The 27,319-nt window shown below is 39.7% G+C and overlaps 1 protein-coding gene across 2 annotated transcripts in view; it reads left to right on the forward strand.

The window, feature by feature from the left end:
* NCEH1 (neutral cholesterol ester hydrolase 1) overlaps positions 1–22,716 on the forward strand; it is a 63,935-nt gene extending 41,219 nt beyond the window's left edge. Inside the window, exons 4-6 of one of the 2 annotated variants that reach the window (XR_009494065.1) lie at positions 16,654–16,825; positions 18,764–19,817; positions 20,768–22,716. Coding sequence is in view for 1 of the 2 variants with exons in the window: in NM_001123034.1 (NP_001116506.1) it covers positions 16,654–16,825; positions 18,764–19,381 (790 nt within the window). In the remaining variant the exon portion in view is untranslated. Of the gene's footprint in view, positions 1–16,653; positions 16,826–18,763 lie in introns of both variants that reach the window. The other variant, NM_001123034.1, reaches the window with a different exon arrangement.
* Positions 22,717–27,319: the final 4,603 nt, after the last annotated feature.

Genomic DNA, 27,319 nt, shown 5'->3' on the forward strand with positions numbered 1-27,319 from the left:
TGATGTAACTTAGAATTTCTTCAACTAGCTTTATAATGCCTCAAATTATCTTTTTTTTACTTTAGTTTTAGAAACTTCTGGAAAAGGAATTAACTGAGATTTTGAGAGAAATATACAATCCGTTATCTATGCAATCAGTTTGATTACCACCTTTTATATCTAAAAACCAATAAGCACTTTAAGAGAATCTGTCCTACATCCAAGAGTTGGAAAAGGTATTCTCCTGGAGTCAGGTTCTATAACTCAGACCTTGTAAACAGTGATGTGTTCACTATTCTTAGTATAGCCTATTATTATCATTGTTAGAATTAATATCAGTGTTTTGAGTTGCTTCTACCAGTTCTGTATTAGTTGTTTTTCCGGGAGTTTGTGATGGACAGGGAGGCCTGGTGTGCTGCTATTTATGGGGTCGCAAAGAGTCAGACATGACTGAGCAAATGAACTGAACTGAACTGGGAAACTAAGAAGAATGTGCCCAAAGAAAGGCAATGCCAAAGAATGCTCAAACTACCCCACAATTGGACTCATCTCACGTGCTAGCAAAGTAATGCTGAAACTTCTCCAAGCCAAGCTTCAACAGTACGAGAACCGTGAACTTCCAGATGTTCAAGCTGGATTTAGAAAAGGCAGAAGAACCAGAGACCAAATTGCCAACATCCACTGGACCATTGAAAAAGCAAGCGAGTTCCAGAAAAATATCTACTTCTGCTTTATTGACTATGCCAAAGCCTTTGACTGTGTGGATCACAACAAACTGTGGAAAATTCTGAAAGGTGGGAATACCAGACCACCTGACCTGCCTCTTGAGAAATCTATATGCAGGTCAGGAAGCAACAGTTAGAACTGGACATGGAACAACAGTTTGGTTCCAAATTGGGAAAGGAGTATGTCAAGACTGTATATTGTCACCCTGCTTATTTAACTTATATGCAGAGTACATCAAGAGAAATGCTGGACTGAAGCACAAGCTGGAATCAAAACTGTTGGGAGAAGTATCAGTAACCTCAGATATGACACCACCCTTATGGCAGAAAGTGAAGAAGAACTAAAGAACCTCTTGATGAAAGTGAAAAAGGAGAGTGAAAAAGTTGGCTTAAAGCTCAACATTCAGAAAATGAAGATCATGGCATCTGGTCCCATCACTTCATGGGAAATAGATAGGGAAACAGTGGAAACAGTGGCAGACTTTATTTTTTGGGCTCCAAAATCACTGCAGATGATGATTTAAGCCATGAAGTTAAAAGACTCTTGTTCCTTGGAAGAAAAGCTATGATCAACCTAGACAGTATATTAAAAAGCAGAGACATTACTTTGCCAAAAAGGTCAGTCTAGTCAAAGCTTTGATTTTTCCAGTGGTCATGTATGGATGTGAGAGTTGGACTGTAAAGATCACGGAGTGCTGAAGAATTGATGCTTTTGAGAAGTGTTGAGAAGTGTTGGAGAAGACTCTTGAGAATCCCCTGGACTGCAAGGAGATCCAACCAGTTCATCCTAAAGGCAATCAGTCCTGCATATTCATTGGAAGGACTGATGCTGAAGCTGAAACTCCAATACTTTGGCCACCTGATGGGAAGAACTTATTCATTGGAAAAGACCCTCATGCTGGGAAAGATTGAAGGCAGGACGAGAAGGGGATGACAGAGGATGAGATGATTGGATGATGTCACCAACCCAATGGACATGAGTTTGAGTATACTTCGGGAGTTGGTGATGGACAGGGAAGCCTAGTGTGCTGCATTTCATGGGATCACAAAAAGTTGGACACAAATGAGTGACTGAACTGAACTGAACTGAAGAATGTGAAAAATAGTTTTAACAACTGCAGTGATTGTAGTCACACAAAAATCATGGTGTTCCATGGCAGGCATGGTGCAGGTGCTATGTGTATACTGTTTCTCCTCCTTCAGATCTTTGTCCAAATATTATCCTTTCAATAAGGCCTTCTTTCACACCCCTAAAATTTCAGTCCACTCTTCTTCTGTTTTATTTTTCTCCAAAATTATCAATTATAATTCTCCAAATTTTCAAAACTATCTCCAATTATCAGTGGACTGACAGACCATATATATAACTTATTATGTGTTTATTGTATCAGGTAGAAATAGAAGATGTAAATTTTGTGAAGGCAGAGATTTTAGGGATGGTTGTCTGTTTTGCTCATAGCTGATCATTAGTGTCTGGAATTGTCCCTGGCAGATAGAGGACATTTATGATATTGTGATTTGTAAGAGATATATGTTTGGTCATACCGATGATCAAATATATATTTTTCATATGTACTTGGTATTCATCCAAAGTTCCTGGCTCACAGCTCCCCAGATCCTTGAAATTTCCTGTATTCAGAGTATTAAAGATGTCTTTGTTTTGTGAGTGAGATGACCTTTGGAAGCACCTAAGGATGGGGATACTGGTTGCCAGGAGAACCAACTATGTGATTAGAGGGCTGGAACTTTCCTACAGCCTGGTCTCTGAGGAGGGGAGAGGGGCTGGAGGCTGAATCAATTGCCAGTGGCCAGCGATTTAATCAGTCATACCTATGTAATGAATCTTCCATGAAAACCCAAAGGACAGGGTTCAGAAAGCTTCCACTTGGTGACCACATGTAAATGGGAGAGTGGTACACCTGTGAGAGGATGTGGAAGCTCTGAACTCTTCCCATGTATCTTTCCCTTCATATCTCTTCCATCTGGCTATTCCTGAGTTGTATTCTTTTATAATAAATCAGTAACCTAGAGAGCAAAACATTTCTCTGAGTTCTGTGAGCTGCTCTAGCAAATTAATTGAGCCTGAGGAGGAAGTTGTGGAACCCTCTGATTTATAGCCAGGTGGTCAGAAGTATAAGTAATAACTTGGACTTGGGATTGGCAGCCTGAGTTGGAGGGATTGTTGGAACCTCCCATCTATAACTTGCTGAGAAGCATAGGTGATTACTTGGGCTTGTGTCCGGTGTCTGAAGTAGGGGGGGATCTACAGTTTTGTAGGTGGTGGTTTAGTCACTAAGTTGTGTCCAACTCTTTGTGACCCCATGGACTGTAGCTTACCAGGCTTCCCTGTCCATGGCATTTTCCAGGAAATAATACTGGAGTAAGTTGCCATTTCCTTCTCCAGGGGATCTTCCCAACCTGACCCAGGTATTGAACCAAGGTCTTCTGCATTTCAGGTGGTCTCCTGCATTGCAGGCAGATTCTTTACTGACTGAATCACAGAGAACAAATGTTGATCCCTTAATCTGTGGAATCTGATGCTATCTCCAGGTAGATACTCTCAGAATTGAGTTGAACTGTAAGACACCCAACTGATGTTTGGTGCATTGCTTGATGAAGGTATGGGACAAGCCCCTCTCCTACCCCAGCCCCACCCCCGACCCCCCTGCAACAAACAAACACACATTGAAAATTAGTCACAAAACACCAGAAGAGCATTTAATACCTATTTATGGAATGAATGAATAAAGAGTTTTGCTTAGCTCTCATAAAAGTCATCCAAAATAAGTATTTTGATAATTTTCCTCATAGATGAGGAATTTGAGGTCGATAAAGTTAAGTAATCTGTGTGAAGTCACATAGGTGGAGTGAAGAATTAAAGAAATCAGGTGGACTCACACCCTAGGTTCCTATGCTTCTTTGAGCCAGAATTAAACTAACATTAAAGGGCTTCTGGTTCAAAATGGTGGAGTAGAAGGACGTGTGCTCATCTCCTTATGTGAGAATACCAAAATTGCAAATAACTGTCAAACAACCACAGACAGGAGGGTGCTTGAACCCACCAAAAAGAGATACCCCACATCCAAAGACAAGAAGCCGCAGTGAGATAGTAGGAGGAGTACAATCAGATTAAGATCAAATCCCATAACCGCCAGGTGCGTGACCTACAAACTGGAGAATAGTAAAACCAAAAACGTTCTCACATTGTTGTGAAGGTTCTGAGCCCCATATCAGGCTTCCCAGCCTGGGGATCTGACAAAGGAACTGGGAGTCTCCAGGGAATTTGACTCTGAGGGTCAGTGGGATTTGATTAAGGGACTTTCACAGGACTGGGGGAAACAGAAACTCCAGTCTTGGAGGGTACAAAAAAATCTTGTGTGCACCAAGACCCAGAGGAAAGGAGCAATGACCCCACAGGAAACTGAACCAAAACACCTTCTCCTGTGGAGGTTGGATCAGCAGGGGCTTACCACAAGGATGGGGCACTGGCAGCGGTAGTCCTGGAAGGTCCCTCTTGGCATAAGCCCTCTTGGAGGTCACTATTAACCCTACCGTAGAGCCTGTAGTCTTTCATTTTGCTTGTTTTGTTTCTTAGATTCTACATATGAGTGAGACTAGGTGGTATTTTGGAGAAGGAAATGGCAACCCACTCCAGTATTCTTGCCTAGAGAATCCCAGGGACAGAGAAGTCTGGTGGGCTGCCGTCTATGGGGTCGCACAGAGTCGGACATGACTGAAGCGATTTAGCATGCATGCATGCATGCATTGGAGAAGGAAATGGCAACCCACTCCAGTATTCTTGCCTGGAGAATCCCAGGGACAGAGGAGCCTGGTGGGCTTCCGTCTATGGGGTCGCACGGAGTCAGACACGACTGATGTGACTAAGCAGTAGGAGCCTGTAGACCCCAGGACGGGGTTGCCTCAGGCACAACTACCAGGGAGGGAGTGCAATCCCACCCATCAGCATATAGTTGGACTAAAGCTTTACTGAGCAAGGCCCTGCCCACCAGAGCAAGACCTAGCTTTTACCACCCTGTCCCTCCCATCAAGAAGCTTAGAGAAATCTCAGCCTCATCCACCAGAGGGCAGATAGAAGAAGCAAGGAGAACTACAATCCCACAGCAGCTAGAAAGAAAACTACATTTCAGAAAGTTAATAAGGTTGAAAAAGCAGAGTTATATCCCAGATGAAAGGACAATAATATAAAACCCCAGAAAAACAACCAAATGAAGTGGAGATAAGCTTCAGTATAATGATAGTAAAGATAATTCAGGATCTCAGAAACAGAATGGAGAAGATGCAAGAAATGTTTATCAAAGACCTAGGAGAACTAAAGAACAAACAAACAGAGATGAAAAATAGCCTAAAAGGAATCAATAGCAGAATAACTAAGACAGAGAATGGATAAGTGACTTGGAGGACAGAACGGTGGAAATCACTGCTGCAGAACAGAATATAGAAGAAAGAATGAAAAAAAATGAAGACAGCCTATGAGACCTCTGGGACAACATTAAACACACCAACATTTTCATTATAAGGGTTCCAGAAGAAGAAGAGAGAGAGAAAGGATCTGAGAAAATATTTGAAGAGGTAATAGCTGAAAACTTCCCTAACATGTGAAATAAATAGTCAACCAAGTCCAGGAAGCACAGAGAGTCCCAGGTAGGATAAACCCAAGGAGAAACACCCCAGTACACATAGTAATCAAACTCACAAAAATTAAAAGACAAAGGTAAAATTCTAAAAGTATCAAGGGAAAAATGACAAATATCATATAAGGGAACTCCCATCAGGTTATCAGCTGATTTCTCAATAGAAACTCTATAGGCCAGAAGGGAATGGCACAATATATTTAAAGTGATGAAGGGGAAGAACCTACAACCAAGAATACTCTACCCAGCAAGAAGACTCTCACTCAGATTTGATGGAGAAATCAAAAGCTTTCCAGACAAGCAAAAATTAAGAGAATTCAACACCACCAAACCAGCTTTACAACAAATGTTAAAGGAACTTCTCTAGGCAGGAAACACAAGAGAAGGAAAAGACCTACAGAAAATAAACCCAAAACTATTAAGAAAATGGTAATAAGATCATACATATTGATAATTACCTTAAATGTAAATGGATTAAATGCACCAACCAAAAGACATAGCTGGATGGGCAGATAAAAACATGTGCATGTATGCACTTCCACTTACCACATCACTCTGCTTGACGCCTCAAATTGTATGTAATTATTTTATATTGTTAAGTTAATCATATTCCCACTATGGCTTACAATTATAATTGTCTTTTATTTTTTGTCTGGCTATTGATTGTGAAAACTGATAAACTTCTTTTATTATTGTGATTAAGTAACTATTACCCATTTAATACCATTGTATCATGATTGATAAACATAAAAATAATAGAATTCTATATCATCAAAACTACCATTTAATAGAAAAACTTGTAATCACTTTTTAAAATCCAGATGCATATCAGAATTACCTTGAAATTTTTTGAAAAATACAAATGCCCAGGTATTGTTTTTTTTCCTCCAAAGCTCCAAATATGTTTCTAATGAACAGTCATGTTTAAAAACAACTGGACTATTTGATGATTTTATACTTTCATGTAGTTTGTTTCACTTTTTATATTTTATATTCAGTGCTCCCATTTCATATAGTTTATGTTTTCTAATTTTTCCAGCTCTTCTTTTTTTTTTTTTTGGTGTTCTTTCTCATCCTTTATCAAGAGTAGTAGAAAAACTTTTGTATACATATATATGGGGATTCCCTGGTAGCTCAGTGGTAAAAAAAAAAAAATCTCCCTGCAACGCAGGAGATGCAAGAGATGTGGGTTCAATCCCTGGGTCGAGAAGATCCCCTGGAGAAGGCAATGGCTTCCCACTCCAGTATTCTTGCCTGGAGAATTCCATGAACAGAGGAGCTTGGTGGGCTCTTTCGGGTATCAAAGAATCAGACACGACTGAGTGACTAACTTTTAGTTAGTGTGTGTGTGACTGTCCTGTCACATTGATCCAAGTGCAGCAGGAAGTATTAGTTATTGTACAAACTCTCCTTGTTCTGCCGGAAGGCAACCAAGGGCCAGACAATTGTCAAGAACCACATTAGCCAAGGAAACAAGAGAGGCCCCAAGTCCCATTAAGACTTTACATAGGAGTCAACCTTCTACATCATTTTACTTATCTATTGATGGCACTTGTCTTTTGAATAAGTATCTCAGGTCTTTCACTGGCTCACGGGTGTATTGTTCTTCTGCTATGATCTGCAGGGTTTCTGCAAATCAGTCAGACCCAACTGAACAACTAAGCACACAAACACATACATATACATAAATAGTATGTATAATACATATATTTTAGAAAACTTATGAATTTTTGCCTAACTAAAAAATTTATGACATTTTGATTCTACTTGTTTGACTTGATATCAATAGAATGCTACGTTTCTTATTTTTAAAAAGTAGATATGCAACAAGCAACAGAGGTTTACCTTATAGCACAGGGAACTATAGTCAATATCTTTATAAGATATAAGATATAAGATATAATCTATAATGGAAAATAATTGAAAAAACAAATATAACATTGAAGGAAGCTAATGATGACGAGTGACAGGTTTATGGCAACATTTGCCACTTTCCATGCCCTGACCTTGCCTTACCTTCCCTCTGCCTCTCTCTGCCAGCTGAGATCCCATTCACAGCTTATCTCTTCTTTGCCCCTCCTCTAGATCAGGAACCTAAGGGAATCCTTGCCTCTCCAGTCCCTTGGAAGGGCTAGTCTCCAAAGTCACTGAAGCAGCTCTGACCCTGTGAACAAGAGTCTTAGTGGCAGCCTCCTCAGCAAATTTGGCACTAGACAGCCCTGGACAACTTCCAGGCCATCCTGGATACTCATCAGGGCCTCCCAGACCACTCAAGGGGCCCCTGGTGCAATTTTATATTGCAGGAAGCATCAAGTAAACCTTTATATCATATGGCCTGGGCAGCTGGTCAGAGGAAGACTGCAGCTATTTAAGCAGATGACACCCCATTATAGATCAAGGCCCTGAAGCTCAGTGCTAGTGAACTGGCCTCAGGGCCTCTTCAGTGGTTTCCTGTGTAGCTCCAGCTCCTCAAAGGCCTGAGGAAAGGACAGAAGGTGGTCTTGTTTTTACTTGGCACCATGAGGATTCTCTACATGAGCCTTATCTTCCAAGTGTTCTTTTAAGCCTAGGCATATCATAAAACAAAGACAGATAGATAGGATGTTTTTAAGATTTTTTTAAAAGAAGTTAAATATAGAACAATAGAATGGGTCTGACTTGTTCAGTTGGGTCTGACAGAAACAGGGTTTCTGTAGGGTTTCTTTTACAGAAACCCTGCAGGTCACAGCAGAAGAACAATACACCTATGAGCCAGTGAAATACCGGAGACACTTATTCAAAAGACTAGAGATCTCTTCAAGAAAATTAGAGTTACCAAGGGAACGTTTCATGCAGAGATGGGCACAATAAAGGACAAAAATGGTATGAACCTAACAGAAGCAGAAGATATTAAGAAGAGGTGGCAAGAATACACATAAGAACTCTACAATAAAGATCTTCATGACCCAGATAATCACAATGGTATGATCACTCACCTAGAGCTAGACATCCTGGAATGCTAAGTCAAGTGGGCCTTAGGAAGCATCACTACAAACAAAGCTAGTGAAGGTGATGGAATTCCAGTTGATCTATTTCAAATCCTAAAAGATGATGCTGTGAAAGTGCTGCACTCAATATGCCAGCAAATTTGGAAAACTCAGCAGTGGCCATAGGACTGGAAAAGGTCAGATCCAACCAGTCCATTCTAAAGGAAATTAGTCTTGAATATTCATTCGAAGGACTGATGTTGAAGCTGAAACGCCAATGCTTTGGCCACCTGATGTGAAGAGCTGTCTCGTTTGAAAAGATTCTGATGCTGGTAAAGATTGAAGGAGGGAGGAGAAAGAGACAACAGAGGATGAGATGGTTGGATGGCATCACCGACTCAAGGGGCATGAGTTTGAGTAAACTCCGGGAGTTGGTGATGGACAGGGAGGCCTGTCCTGCTGCAGTTCATGGTGCCGCAAAAAGTCAAACTGACTGAGCAACTGAACTGAACTGAACTGAATGAATAAATACACTTTGAGTTGGGTTAATGACTTCAGAGAGTTGTTACAAGAATCAGTTTGGACATCTGAGATGAAAGGGCCTTGGATACTCTAAGGCACTAGGCAAGTCTGGAGACTCAGTGCCCTAGCCCATGTACAGAAAGGTCCAACTTTATTCATCAACACGTTTGGAACTCACAGAACTTTTCTTTGCAGCAATATTGAGCTAAGGTGATTAGGATCCATCCAGGCCAGCCACCCCTGAAGAGCCACATAACCTTTATATTCTAGTTGAGGTATGGCCAACACCATATGACTGTGATGTTTCTCTTGGAAAGTATGTTCAGAGGTCTCCTCTTTCTTCCTTCTTCTATTCCATAAATATCTATTGACTTCCTGTAGTGTGCCAGCTATTTTGTTAAATTCTGATGCATAACAGTGAGACAAACATAAACTCTGCCTTCATAGCGTATACAGTCTAGACAGGAAAGCAAATCTTGAACAAATAATGTTAATAATGTGATAAGTGATTTGAAATAGAAAGGGAAGTAGTAATGGAGGCATCTATGTTACCTAGTTCGAAGGTTTGAATTGCACTCCTAAGGATGAGCAGAACCTAGTTAAAAGAGTGAGTTGGTCATGGAAGTACAAAGTGGGGAAATGAGAGGGATTGGGAGGAAAGGAGGAGGATGAGAACATTAAGGAAATGAAACATGAGAGGTGACTAATGGAGGGACTCATGCTTCTGGAAATAACTAAGGAAAATAAGAAATATGGGTGTATACCTGGGAGCCTTCAGAAATATGGTGGACTCTTGATTCTCTTGGAATTCCTTCTCCTAGCAGGGAGGCTGTCTGGACACAACTGCTCCTTATCCTTGAGGCTAACAGGAGTGGGTAGTGATGTCATGGCTTTGTTTCAGTGTGGGGATGGCCTTCTGGAAGGTTATATATAATCTGAGGAAGCTGATAGGCAAGGGTTGAGGATGAAATCACTTCATATGAAGCACAACCATGAGCTGGAACTCCTGAGTTAACATCATTGGTATTGGCTCAAGATTCTGGGGACAGATCTAACAACTTCATCTTTATCTAACAAGGTAGATAAAGATCTCAAGGCATAAAAATAGGCCATGACTTCTATTCAGTAGCTTCAATAACGCTATGCTATTTTTACACATAATTGCACAATAAGTCTCCAGTATTCTTGCCTGGAGAATCCCAGGGACAGGGGAGCCTGGTGGGCTGCCGTCCATGGGGTCACACCGAGTCGGACACGACTGACGCGACTTAGCAGCAGCAGCACATTAAGTATTTGTGAAGTAAATGAAAGAGTTCACCTTATAATATCAAAAATACATGGATGTATCCTCATTTACATAATCTGGGAGGGAAGTTTATGTTTATAAGCTTATTTTCATAAACTTCAGTGTAGTTTAACTACAGTTTATATAATGAAACACAATACTAAAACCATAAAACATCAGGGAGAAGGAATATTTAATTTTTTTGAAAGATAAGATGCTAATGTACAGCATGGGGAATATAGTCAGCAATATTGTATTAACTATGTATGGTGACAAATGGTAACTAGACTTATTGTAGTCATCATGTCATAATATATATAAATGTCAAATCAGTATGTTGTACATACAATATAATATTGTGTGGTCATTGTACTTCAACTACAAAAAGATAAAATGTAAGGTAATAACAAAGTATTATTATGCTGGATATTATTAAATTCTAGCTTTTTTGGTTGTGAAAAATGGTTTCAAGTTGTGTTTTGCTTAAGTCTTTGCTACACTCAAACTTTCTATTTTGTGTTGATGGAGACCTTTTCCCATCCACCAAATATCAGGTAGCACTATGCACAGAGAACTTAAAACTTGACAGAGCTGTAAAGAGGAACGTTGCTCAGTAGACAGAAAGGAAGCTGGAATGTGTATCTTGGTCTGCTGCTAACAGAGTTATAAGCAATGGGACTTTTATGACTCTGTTTTCCTCATCCATAAGATTAGATGAGTGCAAGCTGACAAAATCACAAAGCCTCTCGGAGGCACAATGAGACATACATGTTGATAGTTGTTCAAACAAGATACTGTGAAAGACACGATGTGACAGTCACCTCACTGTGACTTGCCCTCTGCTCCTTTTCCTGCTCTTCCTCCCTGTCCTGAGTGGAGAAATCCTCACGTATCACCCTGACTCAGGCAGCCCCGGAAGGTGGGCAGACTGAATTCTTGAGGGTTCCCTCTAAGAAAGGGAAGATTTGTCCCAAACTTTCTTTTTACCCAGTCCAGGCCACTGTATTAGCAAACCTAAAGGCCAGTGTTACAAACAGTTTAATGCTACAGAAAGATATTGTGGTTTCTTTTTAAAAAGTAGGTTGTTTTAGATCCTTAACAATCATTAACTAATGAATGTCTCCTTTTTAGACATATTAAGGTAAAGTCTTCTTGACTCTGTTTTTGACTTAAAAAAAAAAAAAATCCACTGGTTTCTCTCTTGTGGTTTAGGCCTTTTAGAATTTGTAGGGAGGAGGGTGAAGCTGTACAGAAAGCCTGTGCTGTAAACAAGCAGTAAGGTAGGGAAGCTTAGTTCCACCCACACCTGAGCCCAGAGCTCAGTTTAACTTCTGAAATCACAGAGAAAGTAGGTCAGAGGGACTTTGTACCAAGCCTACTTGGGCTCCAGTGGCCCCCTGAGGGACTGCTTGGCTCTTCAGTGCCCCTTGAGGTTAAAGGCAAGGTTTGTATCTGAATGGGGGAAGGGAGGCTGGGAATCTCCCAGCTGTGTCCATAGAGAAGCCTTAACTTGTAAACAGCATTAGGGAATCACATTGTTTGAATGTATCATAATTCTAGGATCAGTCACTCCTAGGATTTTGGTGATACATCCTGACATCTGTCAGTTCTTTTGAATGTACTTATTGTCCAATCAACCAAGTTTTTGTTAAGCTCAGCTCTCCCTTGCTGAATGACTGATAGTCAAAGCTGTCTCTGGAGGCAATTTTGAGAGAAGAAACAGAAAGGAAAATGCTTCCTCAACCTTTATGCACAAACATTATTGCACAAATGAAAAGAGAAACAATTACCTATTCACAGTGTTTCATAATTTTATTTTAAATTTTATTATATATTCTTCTAAAGGAAAGGAAGCTTTACTTACTAGAAGAATAAACAGATTCTTCCTCTGGAGTTGTCTCCCTCAAACAGCACAGTAAGAGTGTAATCGTTGATTTGTTTCAGATAACCCCTGCTAAACATACAGGTTCTTTAAAACTGAGCAAAATATTAACATTTTTCAAGTTCTCAAGATGAATCTCTTGAGCTCTTCTTGGGAGACAGTAAAAAGGGGGAAAAAAAGGTGGGGGCAGAAGGCAAAAAAGGAATGTGATTTTGTCTTCCTCTTGAATCAAACAGGAGTAGAATTTTGTTCCAGAATATCATGTGTACCTTTCACCCGCCTGGCACTGCATGAATAGAACTCAGTGTCCTTGCCCACTGCAGAAGGCTGTCCTGGTGTTTCCAGGCCAGGTTATTTTGAGGAATAATGCACTTTATAACACTCTCAGAACACTAGTGTCACTCAGGGATTCCACTTCCAGAGTCCCCCTCAACTCTGGACTCATGTATCTACCTTTGACTTAAGGAGTTTGTCAGTCTTTCTGAGCATTGCTCCATCTCTCTGCTCACTGATAAAGTAGGTAATGAATTAATAGATTGTGGAAATGGCACTGCTTATACCTGGACCACTTTAGTACATAATTATGACTTTCTGTCTATTCCTAGAAGCTGGCATGTCTGTTATGACTTATTGTAAGAGAGACTTTGAGGGCTCCAAAAAAGGAGAGCTGCATTTGGCCGGGCTCTTAGAAGTTTTCATGGAGGAAGCTGCATTTGAGATGAGATTTAAAGAATGGGAACATTTGATATGGAATTGCTGGGTGAAGGGCACATGGGATGGAGAGAGGGATCAATGCTTTGGGAACAGGAACAGGAAGATGTGTTCAGAGGATACTGATGGTACGGCTGGATTCAGTGATATTTCAGAACCCTGGCATCACTTGGAGGACTTTTTCTTCAAATACAGATATGTTGGGCCCCACCTCAGATCAAATGGAATGTTTTGTAGAGGAGCTCAAACCTCAATGTTTTGTTTTTTATAAATCTCCCAAGATTATCCTAAAGTGCATACAGAGCTGAGAAACTCTGAGCTATGCAGGGCCTACAGACAGCCTTTGGAGACGTGCCTGAAGAGTAGGTGATTAAGGAACAATTTCTTTTTTTAATGTCTTTAAAGGTATATGGCTTAATATTTCCCCTACTATAACACTGCTGCTATAATGACAGATTTTACACATAAAAGGGATAAAAATTAAAATTTTGTTTGGGATGAATAAAAATATCATTATTAAATTATTAAATTTATTTAAAGATTTATCATGTATGGATAATTAAAGATGTACCATGGGCCAGACGCTGTCTCAGGTGATTTGTTTTGAGAATATCACAAAAACATTGAAATCATGAGAGAAGTTCTGGGATGTGAGAAATCTACAGTTTTGAGAATTTACTGCTTTGACGAGGTAATAAGAACACACAGGTACATTTGAAGTCTGCGGGTTTTGAAGAATGAGAATATTTTAAAAGGATGAGGCATGTGGGGTATAAATTTGGATTGTAGCTTTGCCACTTACTAGCTGTTGTAGGCTGGTTATGCATCCCCTTTGAGCTGCATGTTCACACCCTTAAACCCACAGATTCGCTCTGAGATTTGAGTGAAACCTCTGTAGAGCACCTGGTGAGCAGGAAAAAGTTAATTTTTATAGAGTGTACATATTCATTAAACTGAGTAAACCTCATTCTCAAGTTTACACCAAATTTTGTTCTTCTGGTAGGAGGCACGTGGTGTAATAGGTAGACAGAAGCTAAACACTGCAGAGTCATCTATCCTTCACTGAGTTAGGCAAATTGAGACTGTATTTGCCACAAATTCATCAGGTGCTTTAACTCAATACAACTGGGGAGGGAAAAGGCGGAATCCTCTTTGAGTACTTTGCAGGGACACAGCCTTGAGCAAAAGCAGCAGATACATGTATCTATGCATGCTTTCTTTGAGTATACCGCTCATAAATTTCCTCCTGACTCTCAGTTTTCTGTGTCTGTAATGCTATTACAGAACTATTGTGATGCTTCTCAGGTCAATTCTGAGCTACTTTGAAGGCTCATCTTACACTAGGTGACCTCAGAAATATCTAGTTTCACTGCATTCTTCAGTCTGTGAAAATAGTATCCTTTCTTGGTGTCTAAAACTAGAGAATGTTTCCAGAATGAACAAAGATAAGGGGAGGAGCAGTTTAGGAGACTGACCAAGGAAACCAAGAGGACTAGGTTGTTTACTCTGTTGCTTGAGCCAGTTATTAATCAACTCTGGAGGAGGAAATGGCAACCCCCTCAAGTATTGCCTAGAGAATCCTATGTACAGAGGAGCCTGGCAGGGTACAGTCTGTGAAGTCACAAAGAGTTGGACGTGACTGAAGCAACTTAGAGCCATTAATCAACTCATAAGATTTGAGGCAATAGAATGTTTTTTAGATTATAAGTTCCTCTTGGTTCAAAAGTCACTAAGATCTTTTGTGAAACAACATCTGAACATTTGATTCACATGTATGTTCAGAACATAACAAAATATGTTCTCACCCCCTGGGCCACCAGGAAGACAGCCTCTCATGCTGTCTGGCATCTTTCTGAGACAAAACAGCCTTTATTTTCACACCTTGAGTCATAAAGTGCATTTATTCTTATTTCATTGAAAGAATTAAGAATTCCATTTGGTAATAATGAAATTAAAAAACTGAAACCTCATCCCAGAACTGATGGTAAATAGACTCATATGAGATGACTCCACCTATTGGACAAAGTGGTGTACTCCTACTTCTATCACCCGTTATTAATAAATGAACCAAAGATGTGGGAGCTTCACTAAGGCACTGTGAAAATCACCTGGAGAAAAATAATTTCAGATGATTACTTGATCATCACAGATGGAAAAGTAGAAAAGAAATTAGAAAACTTATTTTATCTGTTACAGGGCAACCACTAAGGGGATTTCTTATTGCATTTTATGTTTTAAAATGTCATAATTCCTGAAAGACCAAAACATACATTCACTATTTATCAAGTATTTCACAAATATTTGTTTATCTGATTGTGTCTGTGTTGTTGATCTGTGTCTGCACAGAATGTCAAGATTTTTTTGGTGGCTGCACTGTGTAGCTTTTGGCATTTTAGTTCCCTGACCAAGGATTGAACCTGTGCTCCCTGAAATGGAAGCATGACATCCTAACCAGCAGACTACCAGGGAATTCCCAGAATGTCAAGATATTTAATTAACTATATATCTGTAATTTAGATGGGGGAAATGAATGGCCTATGTAGAGTAGTATAGAAAAAACTAATTTCTGAGAATAAATATGCTAATTATAAATTTGAAATCAAAGGACTTGAGTATTAACTATTATTAGATTTTAATTAATTGGTTTCTATCCTACCTGATTTTGATTGGTGTTTGATTTGTTTTACAAGTTAAATAGCTTTCTATGCCTCAGTTTCATTTGCAAAATGAAGATATATTAATACTCAAAAATGGTTTACTAGATGGATGATTGTGTGCTCAGCACATTGATAAATATACACTGGAAACACACAGTCCCTGATATCAGAGAACACACTCTTAAGAGGAAATACAGAAAGAAGTCATGCTAATATGAGGCAATATAAACAGCAATATACCCCAGCACATAGAATTATCAAGGAATGGTTGCCAGCTCAGCCCCAGAAGCAAGTGGAGTTATACTCAAGGAAGGCTTCTTGGAGGAAGCAAACTCTCAAGTAAAACTTAAAGGATGAGTGAGAAATAATAAACAAGGAAAGGAGGGTGGAGACCTTGGGATGCTACAAGCTGAGACTACTAATGGATTCATAAGATGACATTATAAGAGGGGCATTTGACAAAACCAAGGTTCTTGGGGCTCTTAGGGAATATCAGTCTTAACTAAGTGTACAGAGTAGAATCCCAAAGAGACTCTAATCTTGAAAAGTAAGGTGGTAGAAGAAGCCTCAGAAGTGTCCCAGAGGGCCTGCCATGGGCCTTCTGGAAACTTGGTTTCCCTTTTACTGGCTGACAGCTGACATTTTAGTTTCAACCTTCCAAGGAGCAAACACATTGCTTGGGCTTAATGTCAGGAAGGCCTGACCTCTTTATTGGAGTACGATTTTATTTATCACATAAGTCATGAAAAATACCATGTGAGCTCGATAAACATGAGACCAATGAAGTGGTTAGTGCTGCCGAGTCACCTTCTAACCCAGAAGTGTTGTGAATGGAACACTGATTTCCAGAAATAGTATTGCAGAATCTGCTATGGTTCTCTTGGTATTTTAATAATCAACATCTGCGTTTTACTTCAAAGTTTTGTTATCTTCCTTGGTGACAGCTGTAGATTTTTGTTTTGCTTGTTTGGTTTGGTGACTGATAGAAAAAATTACTATTACAAAATCATTGTATTTTTGGTAAACTGTTTATTTTGTATTGGGGTTTAGCTGATTAACAATGTTGTGATGGTTTCAGGTGAACAGCGAAGGAACTCAGCTATATATATATATGACAAAATCATTACATTTTTTAAACTAAGCGTTTGAATTATATGAAAATGGTTTATTTTTATATTTATTATAATTCCTTACTTGTTTGTTCATGGCTTCAAAAGAACCAGTTTCCCTTTAACCTTTAAAAGGCCTGTAAAGACTTTGTGTTTTCTTCACAGATACAGGCTAGTTCCAAAGGTTTATTTTCCTGAGCAAATTCACGATGTTGTACATGCCACGAAGTACTTCCTGCAGCCAGAAGTCTTACACAAGTATTCAGTTGACCCAGGGAGAGTCGGCATTTCTGGTGACAGTGCTGGTGGGAATTTGGCAGCTGCCCTGGGCCAACAGGTAACAGAGATGCCTGAGGTGTTGGTGAAAGGAGGGTGCATGTTAATGTTCAGCAGACAGCACGTGTCCACTAGGTATGGCAAAGGTCTAGCCGGGTAGGCTGGTTACTCAGGGGCCAAGGTATTGAGATGACTGCACTTGGAAACTTCTCAGAGATCTTTCTGAAGTAGGAAAATGGATCATTGAAAGAAGTGTCATCTCTGAGTCTTTGGAAAGGCCCTGGTTACAATTAATGAGAGAAGAAAGCTAGCATTTTAGCATCCTACCCTTGCCCCTCAGGGATATGCCTGGAAATTAAGTTTTCTCTGCTCTTTTCCATGATGGACTTGAAAAACAGAGTATTTTTGCTTATGTTTCCATTGCTAAGATTGTTTCCTTAAACTTTGAGCCAAATTTAAAAATTTAAAAGTGTTTGTTAATATAAAAGAAAAAGTTAAATGTTAACTTTTAAGTTAAGTGCTTCAGGCACTTTGAATGTTAAAATATATGTTAATCAGAGTTTTACTTCAGGGACTTCCCTGGTGGCTCAGACAGTAAAGCGTCTACTAGACCTACAATGCGGGAGACCTGGGTTCAATCCTTGGGTCAGGAAGATCTCCTGGAGAAGGAAATGGCACCCCACTCCAGTATTCTTGCCTGGAAAATCCCATGGACGGAGGAGCCTGGTAGGCTACAGTCCATGGGGTCAAAAAGAGTCAGACACAACTGAGTGACTTCACTCACTCACTGAGTTTTACTTGGTTAAATTCTGTCTAGCTCTAATGGCATCCCAAATTTGGGGCAGCTGTATAAATTCAAAGATAAGTACATTTTTTTTTCCCTCTAATGGGTTAAATAATTTAAGAATAGCATTTTTGTCTTCTTACCTCCAAATTTCTTTTGGCATTCTCAAATAGCATCTGCCTTTTCATTTGTGGGATGTCCTGATTTCTTCTCTTTCACTGTAATTAAAGAACTCAGTTCTCTGCTTGGCACTGGTAGGTTTGCTATCCACATGTCCTGGTGCACTGCAGAGAGAATCATGGGCTTTAAAACCAGACAGAACTGGGTGGAATCCAGGCCCCCCTAGGGGAGGTGTGCAGCTTTGGGCAAGTCTCAGGAAAATGAAGATAGTGCCATCTGAATGAAAGGCTGTTGCCAGGACTTAGTGAGATGATGTATGTACAGTTATTGGCATGTATTAAGAACTGCTTTTACAGAGCAACTACATCTTTCCTCAAGATACGGTTCTAAAGTCTGTTGAGAAACAAAATTGTTTGGCTGAAGTTATCTTGAAGATTGTTTAGTAGCCTGTGAAACACAGTGACCTAGTTAGCTGCCTTTTAGATGTTATGTAAAAAATATATCATTTTAGACTCTAGAATTACAAAATGAGGCAATATATTTGCATTGCAGGGAGACCTGGGGGAATGGAGTTCTGCAGTGGTAGGGGTTCAGTCACCTTCCCATCTCAGTTGCACTCTCAGACACACACTCGTGAAGTACAATGGAAGGTGCACTGCCAGCATGATTGAAACTCCCTCCCTCTCACCAACCGTGAGGACTCTAGGCTCATCAGAGGAGAGACCCTGAGGTCCTATTAAAAGACTTTGGAGTCCCATCATCTGTTCATTTAGCTTTTCATACCCATGTTCTCTGGAAGAGTCAGACTAGTTTTTTCTCCCCAGTAAGGCACTGCCTCTTGGGCCTTTCTTGGGAATACAAAACTATCTATCCATAACACCCAGCATGATGAGTATTATGCCAAAGGATAGACAAAGAGTGTTGATGGGTGTTTAAAGACCTAAGAGATCACGTACTTTTGAAATGTTCACTCAAAAGTATGAGTTGCAAACATCACACCTTTCTTAGTAAATATCCAACAGCTTGAAGAGTGGTGGTGATGGTGGTGGCCATTCAAAGTGAAATGAAATAATGTGTTTGCTTTTTCTTCTCCAGTTTAATCAAGATACCAACCTAAAAAACAAGCTCAAAGTGCAAGCTTTAATTTATCCAGTTCTTCAAGCTTTAGATTTTAATACACCCTCTTATCAGCAAAATATGAACACCCCTATTCTGCCCCGATATGTCATGGTGAAGTACTGGGTAGACTACTTCAACGGCAACTATGACTTTGTCCAGGCAATGATAGTCAACAATCACACGTCACTGGATGTGGATGAGGCTTCTGCCCTCAGGGCCCGTCTAAACTGGACATCCCTTTTGCCCACTTCCATCACAAAGAACTATAAGCCTGTCATGCAGACCACTGGCAACTCCAGGATTGTCCAGGAGATCCCTCAGCTGCTGGATGCCCGCTCTGCCCCACTCATCGCAGACCAGGAGGTCCTTCAGCACCTCCCAAAGACCTATATTCTGACCTGTGAGCACGATGTCCTAAGAGATGACGGAATCATGTACGCAAAGCGTTTGGAGAGTGCGGGTGTGGAGGTGACCTTGGATCACTTTGAGGATGGCTTCCACGGGTGCATGATTTTCACCAGCTGGCCAACCAACTTCTCAGTGGGAATTCGGACTAGGAATAGTTACATCAAGTGGCTGGATCAAAACCTGTGAAGGAGTGAGATTTCTGAAAAGCTTGAGCCCCTGCTGACGACCTACACCTGCTTTGGAAAGACATTGACTCTTTAGTTGACTAATTTCCTCTCATTACTTATGAATTATGGAATCTCTATTCTCTGCAGACTTCATTTTAATTTAATTTTAGGAAATGCTTTTGAGTAACATGAGTGCAGAAACATCTGAATCTTGTTCTGTAAGTGGGCCAGTCTCTCTGTTCATGTTTTAACCAAATTGCTACTAATGCCCACAGCTACAGACAGCAGGGTTAGGAGCTGGAATTCGGCTTGGGACTTGCCTCCGTCAAGTTCTTTTTAGAAGAAATTCTACCCACTGCGGATGACCTTTAATGAGTAAAGAAAATGTGGGCTCTTCTTCAACTTGCTAGAGTTTACTTTGATTTCAGAGCAGTGTTAAATATGTGTACTTCAAGGTCAGTGCTGGGTACCAAATGCCCTCTGTTCTTTATGGATGGGTGGCTTTGTTTCCTATGGGAATTTTGGCAAAGCTGTTCTAGCAAGGACAAGTTTCTCAAATGACTTTCTTCCTTTACCGTGTTAATTTATATGATAGCTATCTATAAGTCCAGTTGGATTATGATAATACTTGAAAGTTACTTTCTACCACTATTATTAGAAAATATGAGGTTGCATGCACTGGATATTTGCACACCGTTGTTTTTTGGTTATGCCATCTCCCTGGGGGAGATCTGGGAGCAAATTTATTTAGATTTAGAATAAATGTTCCTTTACAAAACAAGTAAAAACAGACAAGTGAACCAACCCAATGTTTTCATAATGGCTACATCTGACATAAGTTACTAAGAATAGTGTGTATATATTTGGCATAGTCAGAGAAGAAGATACATTTAATATTAAAAATATGAAAAATGCCTTTAGAGGGTCTAGTTTATTCTTGAAAACTCAACCTTTTCACTTGTGTAGCTTTAAAATGGGGCTATTTTGGTATATATAATGTATCATTTATTTTTTTAAGTTATTTAATGTTAATATATATATAGCTGGACAAGATTTTTCAGGATAAAGTCAGTAAAGAATATTAAAGATAATGATGTTTTAAAAAAAAAAAAAAACTACCTTAAGGTTTAAAAAAGTGACTTTAGAATTATATCCACAAATAATTTTATGGAAAGAGGTAAAATAGCTATTAATATTATTATATATTGAATATAAAGCCTAAATATTTTGATGTTTATATGCATAACAAATTAAAATAATTAGACACTATGATTACACCTAGTAAAGTCATCTAAGTTCATAGTTCAGTAACTTAGATGAGATACGCACTGGTCATTTCTGCTCTCTGTGGTTGGAGGAGCTACTTCATACTCTTGTGGTGATACCCTTCATTATCACCTTCCAGCTAGGTCTGAAGTTGCAGTAGACCAAGTTTCATTTCATGTGAAGCCTTCACTGCCAGTGGGACATCCTTGGCACCGAAAGAAGCTCCAATTCTGATTCGACTTGACTATGTTTTTGCTCCTTCCTGCCACTCTTCCTACTGCTCCAATCTGTGCTTCTTTCAGGCACTGCAGAAAGCAGACATACAGCCAAGCCTTGATACAGTAAATTCACCAGTGGAAAGAAAGTAGAGCCTTTTTACTCATTTGGAAGATAGGTATTTCCTACTTATGAGGATGAAATAACAAATGAGAATCTGCATATTTATTATTCATTTATTATTTAAGTTACAAGCATTTTATGTACAGAAGTAAATGCAACAGTGAGTATATGTGTGTGTGCCTGTGTGTATAAAAATAATCATACAGATTAACCTGCTAATGGACTCAGGCAAGTCATTTACCATCTCTGGGCCTTTTTTGCCTGTCCTCTAAAATCAGAGAATTGAACAACTTTATGAGGTATCTTCCAATTATACATTCCAACCATTTTGTCAGACTGGCAAATTGTATTGGCTTCTTCTTCAACAGTGTTTTGTTTTGTAGGTCATTATTTCATATACACAGACATATGCAAGATCAGTTTTTTTTTTCCTAAAAAACTTGAACTTTAGTTCTTATTCTATGATAGCTAACCTCCTCATTTAATACTATTCTTTTTTACATCATTTGAAGGAACCAATATTTGGATCTTATTTTGAGGTTATCCATCTCTAGGGAAACAAAGAAAATATAATACACGCACAAAATTCCTTAAAACGGCATTTCCCCCCAAAGTTGTGAGCCAAATTTTGTAGTAACTACAGACAATAAATCCAGCCCTTCTAGGTCTCCAAAGGGCTCTCTCAGATGAAAAGAGGGAGTGAAAGAAAAAGGGGGTCTTTTTCTTGAGACTTGAATGAATGAAACTTGAAGCATCTCAAGTTTCATTAAAGCTTATATTGGGAATTCCATGGTGGTCCAATTGTTACAATTTGGCCCTTTCACTGCCTTGGCCTGGGTTTGATCTCTGGTCAGGGAACTAAGATCCTGCAAGCCATGTGACAAGGTCAAAAATAAAGCCTTTATGTATGTGATAATGACTTACACTGTATCCCACCTTGCTTGAAGTTTTCCTTGGGATAATAATTGGGAATCATGATACACAAGAACCACTAGATGCAAGAGAGGCTTATTGCTGTTTAATCGCTAAGTCATGTCCAACTCTTTTTGTGACCCCGTGGACTATAGCCAGCCAGGCTCCTCTGTCCATGAGATTTCCCAGGCAACAATACTGGAGTGGGTAACCATTTCCTCCAGGGGATCTTCCTGACCCAGGGATTGAACCCACATCTCCTGCAGTGACAGATAGATTCTTTACCACTGAGTCACCAGGGAAGCCCACAAGACAGGCTAAACCAACCAAAATCTGAGCGCTAAGAATTCCTTTGGGAAACATACAGAGTTTATGTTGAAGATATTTTGGTTTGAAATGAGTTTATTTTAAGTTCTGTTCTTATAAAAAAAAGTTTATGCTCTGCAAATTGAATTTTTTAAGTGTTATGGCTTTGTTTTCCCATTTTAAGAAAAGAAGTGGACAGTCTTTTTATAATGTTTGTGAAATGTGAACATAAATATATGATGAAAAAAATCTGTGCTACAAAATATAGTGAAGTATAAGTTAGTTAATCTTTTATCATTGATTTGTGAAGAAGTTAAAGACTTGTATAATTATATTTGGGAATATAATATTTTGTGCATGATCTTTTAACCTTTGACTTTTTGCTTATTTCTCACTGCAAAGGGGAAGGCAGATTTTATGAAGGATTTTGGTAGCCAATCTACTTTTGTAAGACGAAAATCCACTGTGGAGTTAGGAAAGTATAAATCTGTTTTGATTCATGTTTGTAAATAAACTGTCTCTGTCTGGAAATGTGCCTATTTCACTTCCCCTCATTCATTTTCTGGTTCCCATCTCCCTTTCTCTCCATACCCCAGGTCTCTAGCCACAATGCTGCGCAAATCTTCACCCCCTGGAGTCTTCCAGCTCCCTTTCAATTACTGAGAAGGGCTCAGGGGCTTCCTTTATGGCATTCATTTCATGTCTGGATATAGTATGTGCTGCTCATACTGGAAGCCTGCCTTGAACTGGCTAGAATAGTCATAAAAACTAGGCACTAGGCAAACCCTGTAACAATCTGAGGACTTTCAATACACATTAGAGGTGTATCACAGTGCATATGAATTTGTATTTGAACAAGTTCAACCAAAGAAGTATTGATACCACTGAAGGCAAGTTTTCACACTAACCCTGACATTACAAGTAAAGCTAATAATTTCATGATTGAGTTTGTTATGCTCAGTTTACTTCAAAATCATAGGAATTAACAAAAAAATTTTTTTCAAAATAAATTGTTTGATTTGGTTCTAAATGGTCACATACATGTGGATAAATTAGATTTTCCTATTCAATTAGAGTTATTTTCATCCTCTCCAACAAAACCTCTGGTGGGTGGCTATATTTTGCTGGTGGGATCCACTAATGGTTCCTTTGGGGCATTTAAAGTTCTCCTTTGGGGCATTTAAAATGCACTGTATGTGTTTTAGTATTGCTTTTTCTTGTGATCTTTCTTTTTTAATCCCCCATTTTAAAAAATCTCATATTTTCCAACAGATCCCTTATTTAAACATCTAGAAGATACTGATATCAGCGCGACACTCCCATGATTTCAGAGGTTGGAAATGTAAATATGATTTACAGTAGGCATACATGTATTGCTCAGCCCTGTCACTCAGCACCAGCATTTTGTCATTAGAGAGAGAGGCTGGTGACATTTTGTGTCTTATTTGGAATGTTCCTCCCAGATATTTCAGATTGAGAGCTGCATCTTCTCACATAGACTTTCTACCCAGACTAGCTATTTGTTACTGTTTTTCTTTCATAAGAGTAGAGTTTTCCAGTTGCTACTTGACATGCAGTGGTTTAATATATGGACTGTGGAGGCAAATATGAGAATCCAGATGGCTCCTGTTAGGCCAGACATTAAAAAGTTTTGTAAACACATAAAACAATGCCACACTTCTCACTTGTTTGTGTTTGGAAAATTTAGTAATTTTTTTCCCCCATAGGATATAGCTTAAGGTAACATGTAATAACTAAGTACATTATTAACTATTGAGTTAGCCAGAAATTTTGTTTAAGATGTTATAGAAAAACCCAAATGAATTTCTAGCTAATCCAATATGTTTAAAATGTCTCCGTTTTAATTTCTAATACAGTAAAGATCAATAAAGTTCATATGAACAACAGCTGTTTGGGGTCCTCAGTAGTTTTTATAAATATAAGAAAATTATGAGACCAAAAGAGCTGAGAAGTGCTGTCATACAGCATCATTCCTGGGCAAGCCCTATATGTGGTGCTAGGCTGCAGTCAGCCAACACCAACGTACACTTGTGCACGCACACCATGTTTCTCTTACCTAGTACTCTTCTCTACACTTGCCCTTGCCTTTCCTTGTCTTCCTTTGCCAGTCTGCTCCAGGAAGCCTGTCCTAACTCCTCCCTCCTTGGGGTATTTAGAGATCTCTCCTCTGGCCCTATTTTGCACTCAACACATAGCAGATGATAGCCAGTTAGTGCATCTGACTTCCTCACAAGACTGTGGGATCCTTGATGCAGGGTCATGTCGGCATCAATTCTATAACTTCAGTGCGTGACACAGTGCCTCTCATGGAATAATGACTCAATAAATCTTTGCTGCACGAATGTTTTTATGTTGTCACAATTAAAACACAATGTTATTTTCAATGACCCACCCTTATGGCAGAAAGTGAAGAAAAACTAAAGAACCTCTTGATGAAAGTGAAAGAGGAGAGTGAAAAAGTTGGCTTAAAGCTCAACATTCAGAAAACTAAGATCATGGCATCCGGTCCCATCACTTTATGGCAAATAGATGGGGAAACAGTGGGAACAGTGTCAGATTTTATTTTTCTGGGCTCCAAAACCACTGCAGATGGTGATTGCAGCCATGAAATTAAGAGACGTTTACTCATTGGAAGGAAAGTTATGACCAACCTAGACAGCATATTAAAAAGCAGAGACACCACTTTGTCAGCAAAGGTCTGTCTAGTCAAGGCTATAGTTTTTCCAGTAGTCATGTATGGATGTGAGAGTTGGACTATAAAGAAAGCTGAGCGCCGAAGAATTGATGCTTTCAAACTGTGGTGTTGGAGAAGACTCTTGAGAGTCCCATGGACTGCAAGGAGATCCAACCAGTCCATCCTAAAGGAGATCAGTCCTGGGTGTTCATTGGAAGGACTGATGTTGAAGCTGAAACTCCCAATACTTTGGCCACCTGATGCAAAGAGCTGACTCATTTGAAAAGACCCTGATGCTGGAAAAGATTGAGGGCATGAGGAGAAGGGGACGACAGAGGATGAGATGTCTGGATGCCGTCACCGACTCAATGGACATGAGTTTGGGTGGACTCCAGGAGTTGGTGATAGACAGGGAGGCCTGGCTTGCTGTGGTTCGTGGGGTTGCAAAGAGTCGGACGGGACTGAGCAACTGAACTGAACTGACTGAAAATTATGCCTGGTGCCATTATATATATATTTGCTTATTTACTCTTAAGACAAAAATTTGTTTGTTTTTGTTCTCCGCGCTTCCTCCCCCCCCCCCCCCCCCCCCCCCTCCCGCAAATGTTTTTCTTTCTACTAATTCATTAAAGACATCCGGTCAACAAATGAAATCCTGGTGCCTACAGAGTATTTTTAAAATTCAAGGCAACAGCCAGCAGAGGGCGCGCTTGAAAATAGATGGCATTAGCCGTCCATACAGCAGCTTGTTTCACCTGGAATTTAAAAAGAGATTTCCTAACAGCTGATAAAAGGTAATGACTACCCACTCCAGTATTCTTGCCTGGAAAATTCCATAGACAGAGGAGCCTGACGGGCTACAGTCCAAGGGGTTACAAAGAGACATGACTAAACAACTAAGAACTTTTCTCCACTATGAAAGGTAAGGGGCTGCCCCAAATGGCTTAGCGGGCAAAGAATCCACCTACAATGCAGGAGACACAGAGGATGCAGGTTTGATCCCTGGGTCTGGAAGATTCCCCTGGAAATGGCTACCCACTCCAGTATTCTTGCCTGAAAAAGCCCATGGGCAGAGGAGCCTGGCGGGCTACAGTCCAAAGTGTCGCAAAGAGTCAAATATGACTGAGCGACTAAGCACATATAATAGGTAAATAAAAGGGCATGCTGTATTTAATCACAGAATAAGTTAAACTGAGCGTTTTTAAAATAGAGAGACTTTAAAATCCTCAAAAGTACCTAGAGGGACTTCCCAGGCTCAGTGGGAAGTGGTAAAAAGTCCACCTGCCTGGTGGGCTACAGTCCACGGGATCACAAAGAGTCAGACACGATTGAGCACCCCACATGCACCTAGAGTAAATGACTGCATTCTGTGTGTGTGTTTTAACTTTATTTTATTACATTCTCTTTTTTTAATTTATTTATTTTAATTGGAGGCTAATTACTTTACAATATTGTATTGGTTTTGCCATACATCAACATGAATCCACCATGGGTGTACACGTGTTCCCCATCCTGAACCCCCCTCCCACCTCCCTCCCCATAACTGCATTTTCAAAGCAAGGCAAAACTAAAAAGCACTCACACTGATTCTTTGTTAAAGCATGTCTCTGCCTACCAAAGTGTTTTGTCTTTTTTTAAAAAACATGTTTTTATTCAAGGTAGGTATTTGCCATCCATTTGGGAAAAGGCTGACAGAAAAACAGTGTTCTTCATTTTTGTACCATTTAGTATAGCAGGAAATATAGGACCTTCATCTTTTGTTGTGCTTGCTGGCCAAACCCAGCAGCCAGTGCTGGATGAATCCTTAGTTGAGAAGAAACTGCCTTTGAAAACAATAGGTAAGGCAGAGCTAGATAGCCTTTAAAAGCTAAAGCACATTTTCAATTCATACAAAATTCAGCAGTGACATTTTCATATTGCTATACTTTAAAAAACAGATATGTTCCATGGGCTTCCTTGGTGGCTAAGTGGGTTAAAAAAAAAAAAAAATCAGTGTGCCAATGCAGGAGATACAAGTTTCATTCCTGGGTGGGGAAGATCCCCTGGAGAAGGAAATGGCAACCTACTCTAGTATTCTTGCCTGGAAAAGCCCATGGACAGAGGAGCCTGGCAGTCTGCAGTCTATGGGGTTGCAAAGAGTTGGACACGACGGAGCAACTGAGCATGTGTGCACGCTCGTGCACACCCACCCACACACACACACACACAATATGTTCCATGGTTAAGGGAAAAAGCTTGTCACCCAGCTCACGTTAGAACAGAAGAAACAGCCTTTACTAGAATTAAGGAAACCACGATTCCAGTACTAGCTCTGCTAGAAATTTCTCAGTGAATTTAGGGAATTCTTCATTTGTGTTTTGGTTTCACCATTTAAAATTTATATTTACCTAAACTTCCTTACAGAAAGTGAAGAGGAACTAAAAAGCCTCTTGATGAAAG

The sequence above is a fragment of the Bos taurus genome, chromosome 1 (genome assembly GCF_002263795.3).
Source record: "Bos taurus isolate L1 Dominette 01449 registration number 42190680 breed Hereford chromosome 1, ARS-UCD2.0, whole genome shotgun sequence".
NCBI lineage: Eukaryota > Metazoa > Chordata > Mammalia > Artiodactyla > Bovidae > Bos > Bos taurus.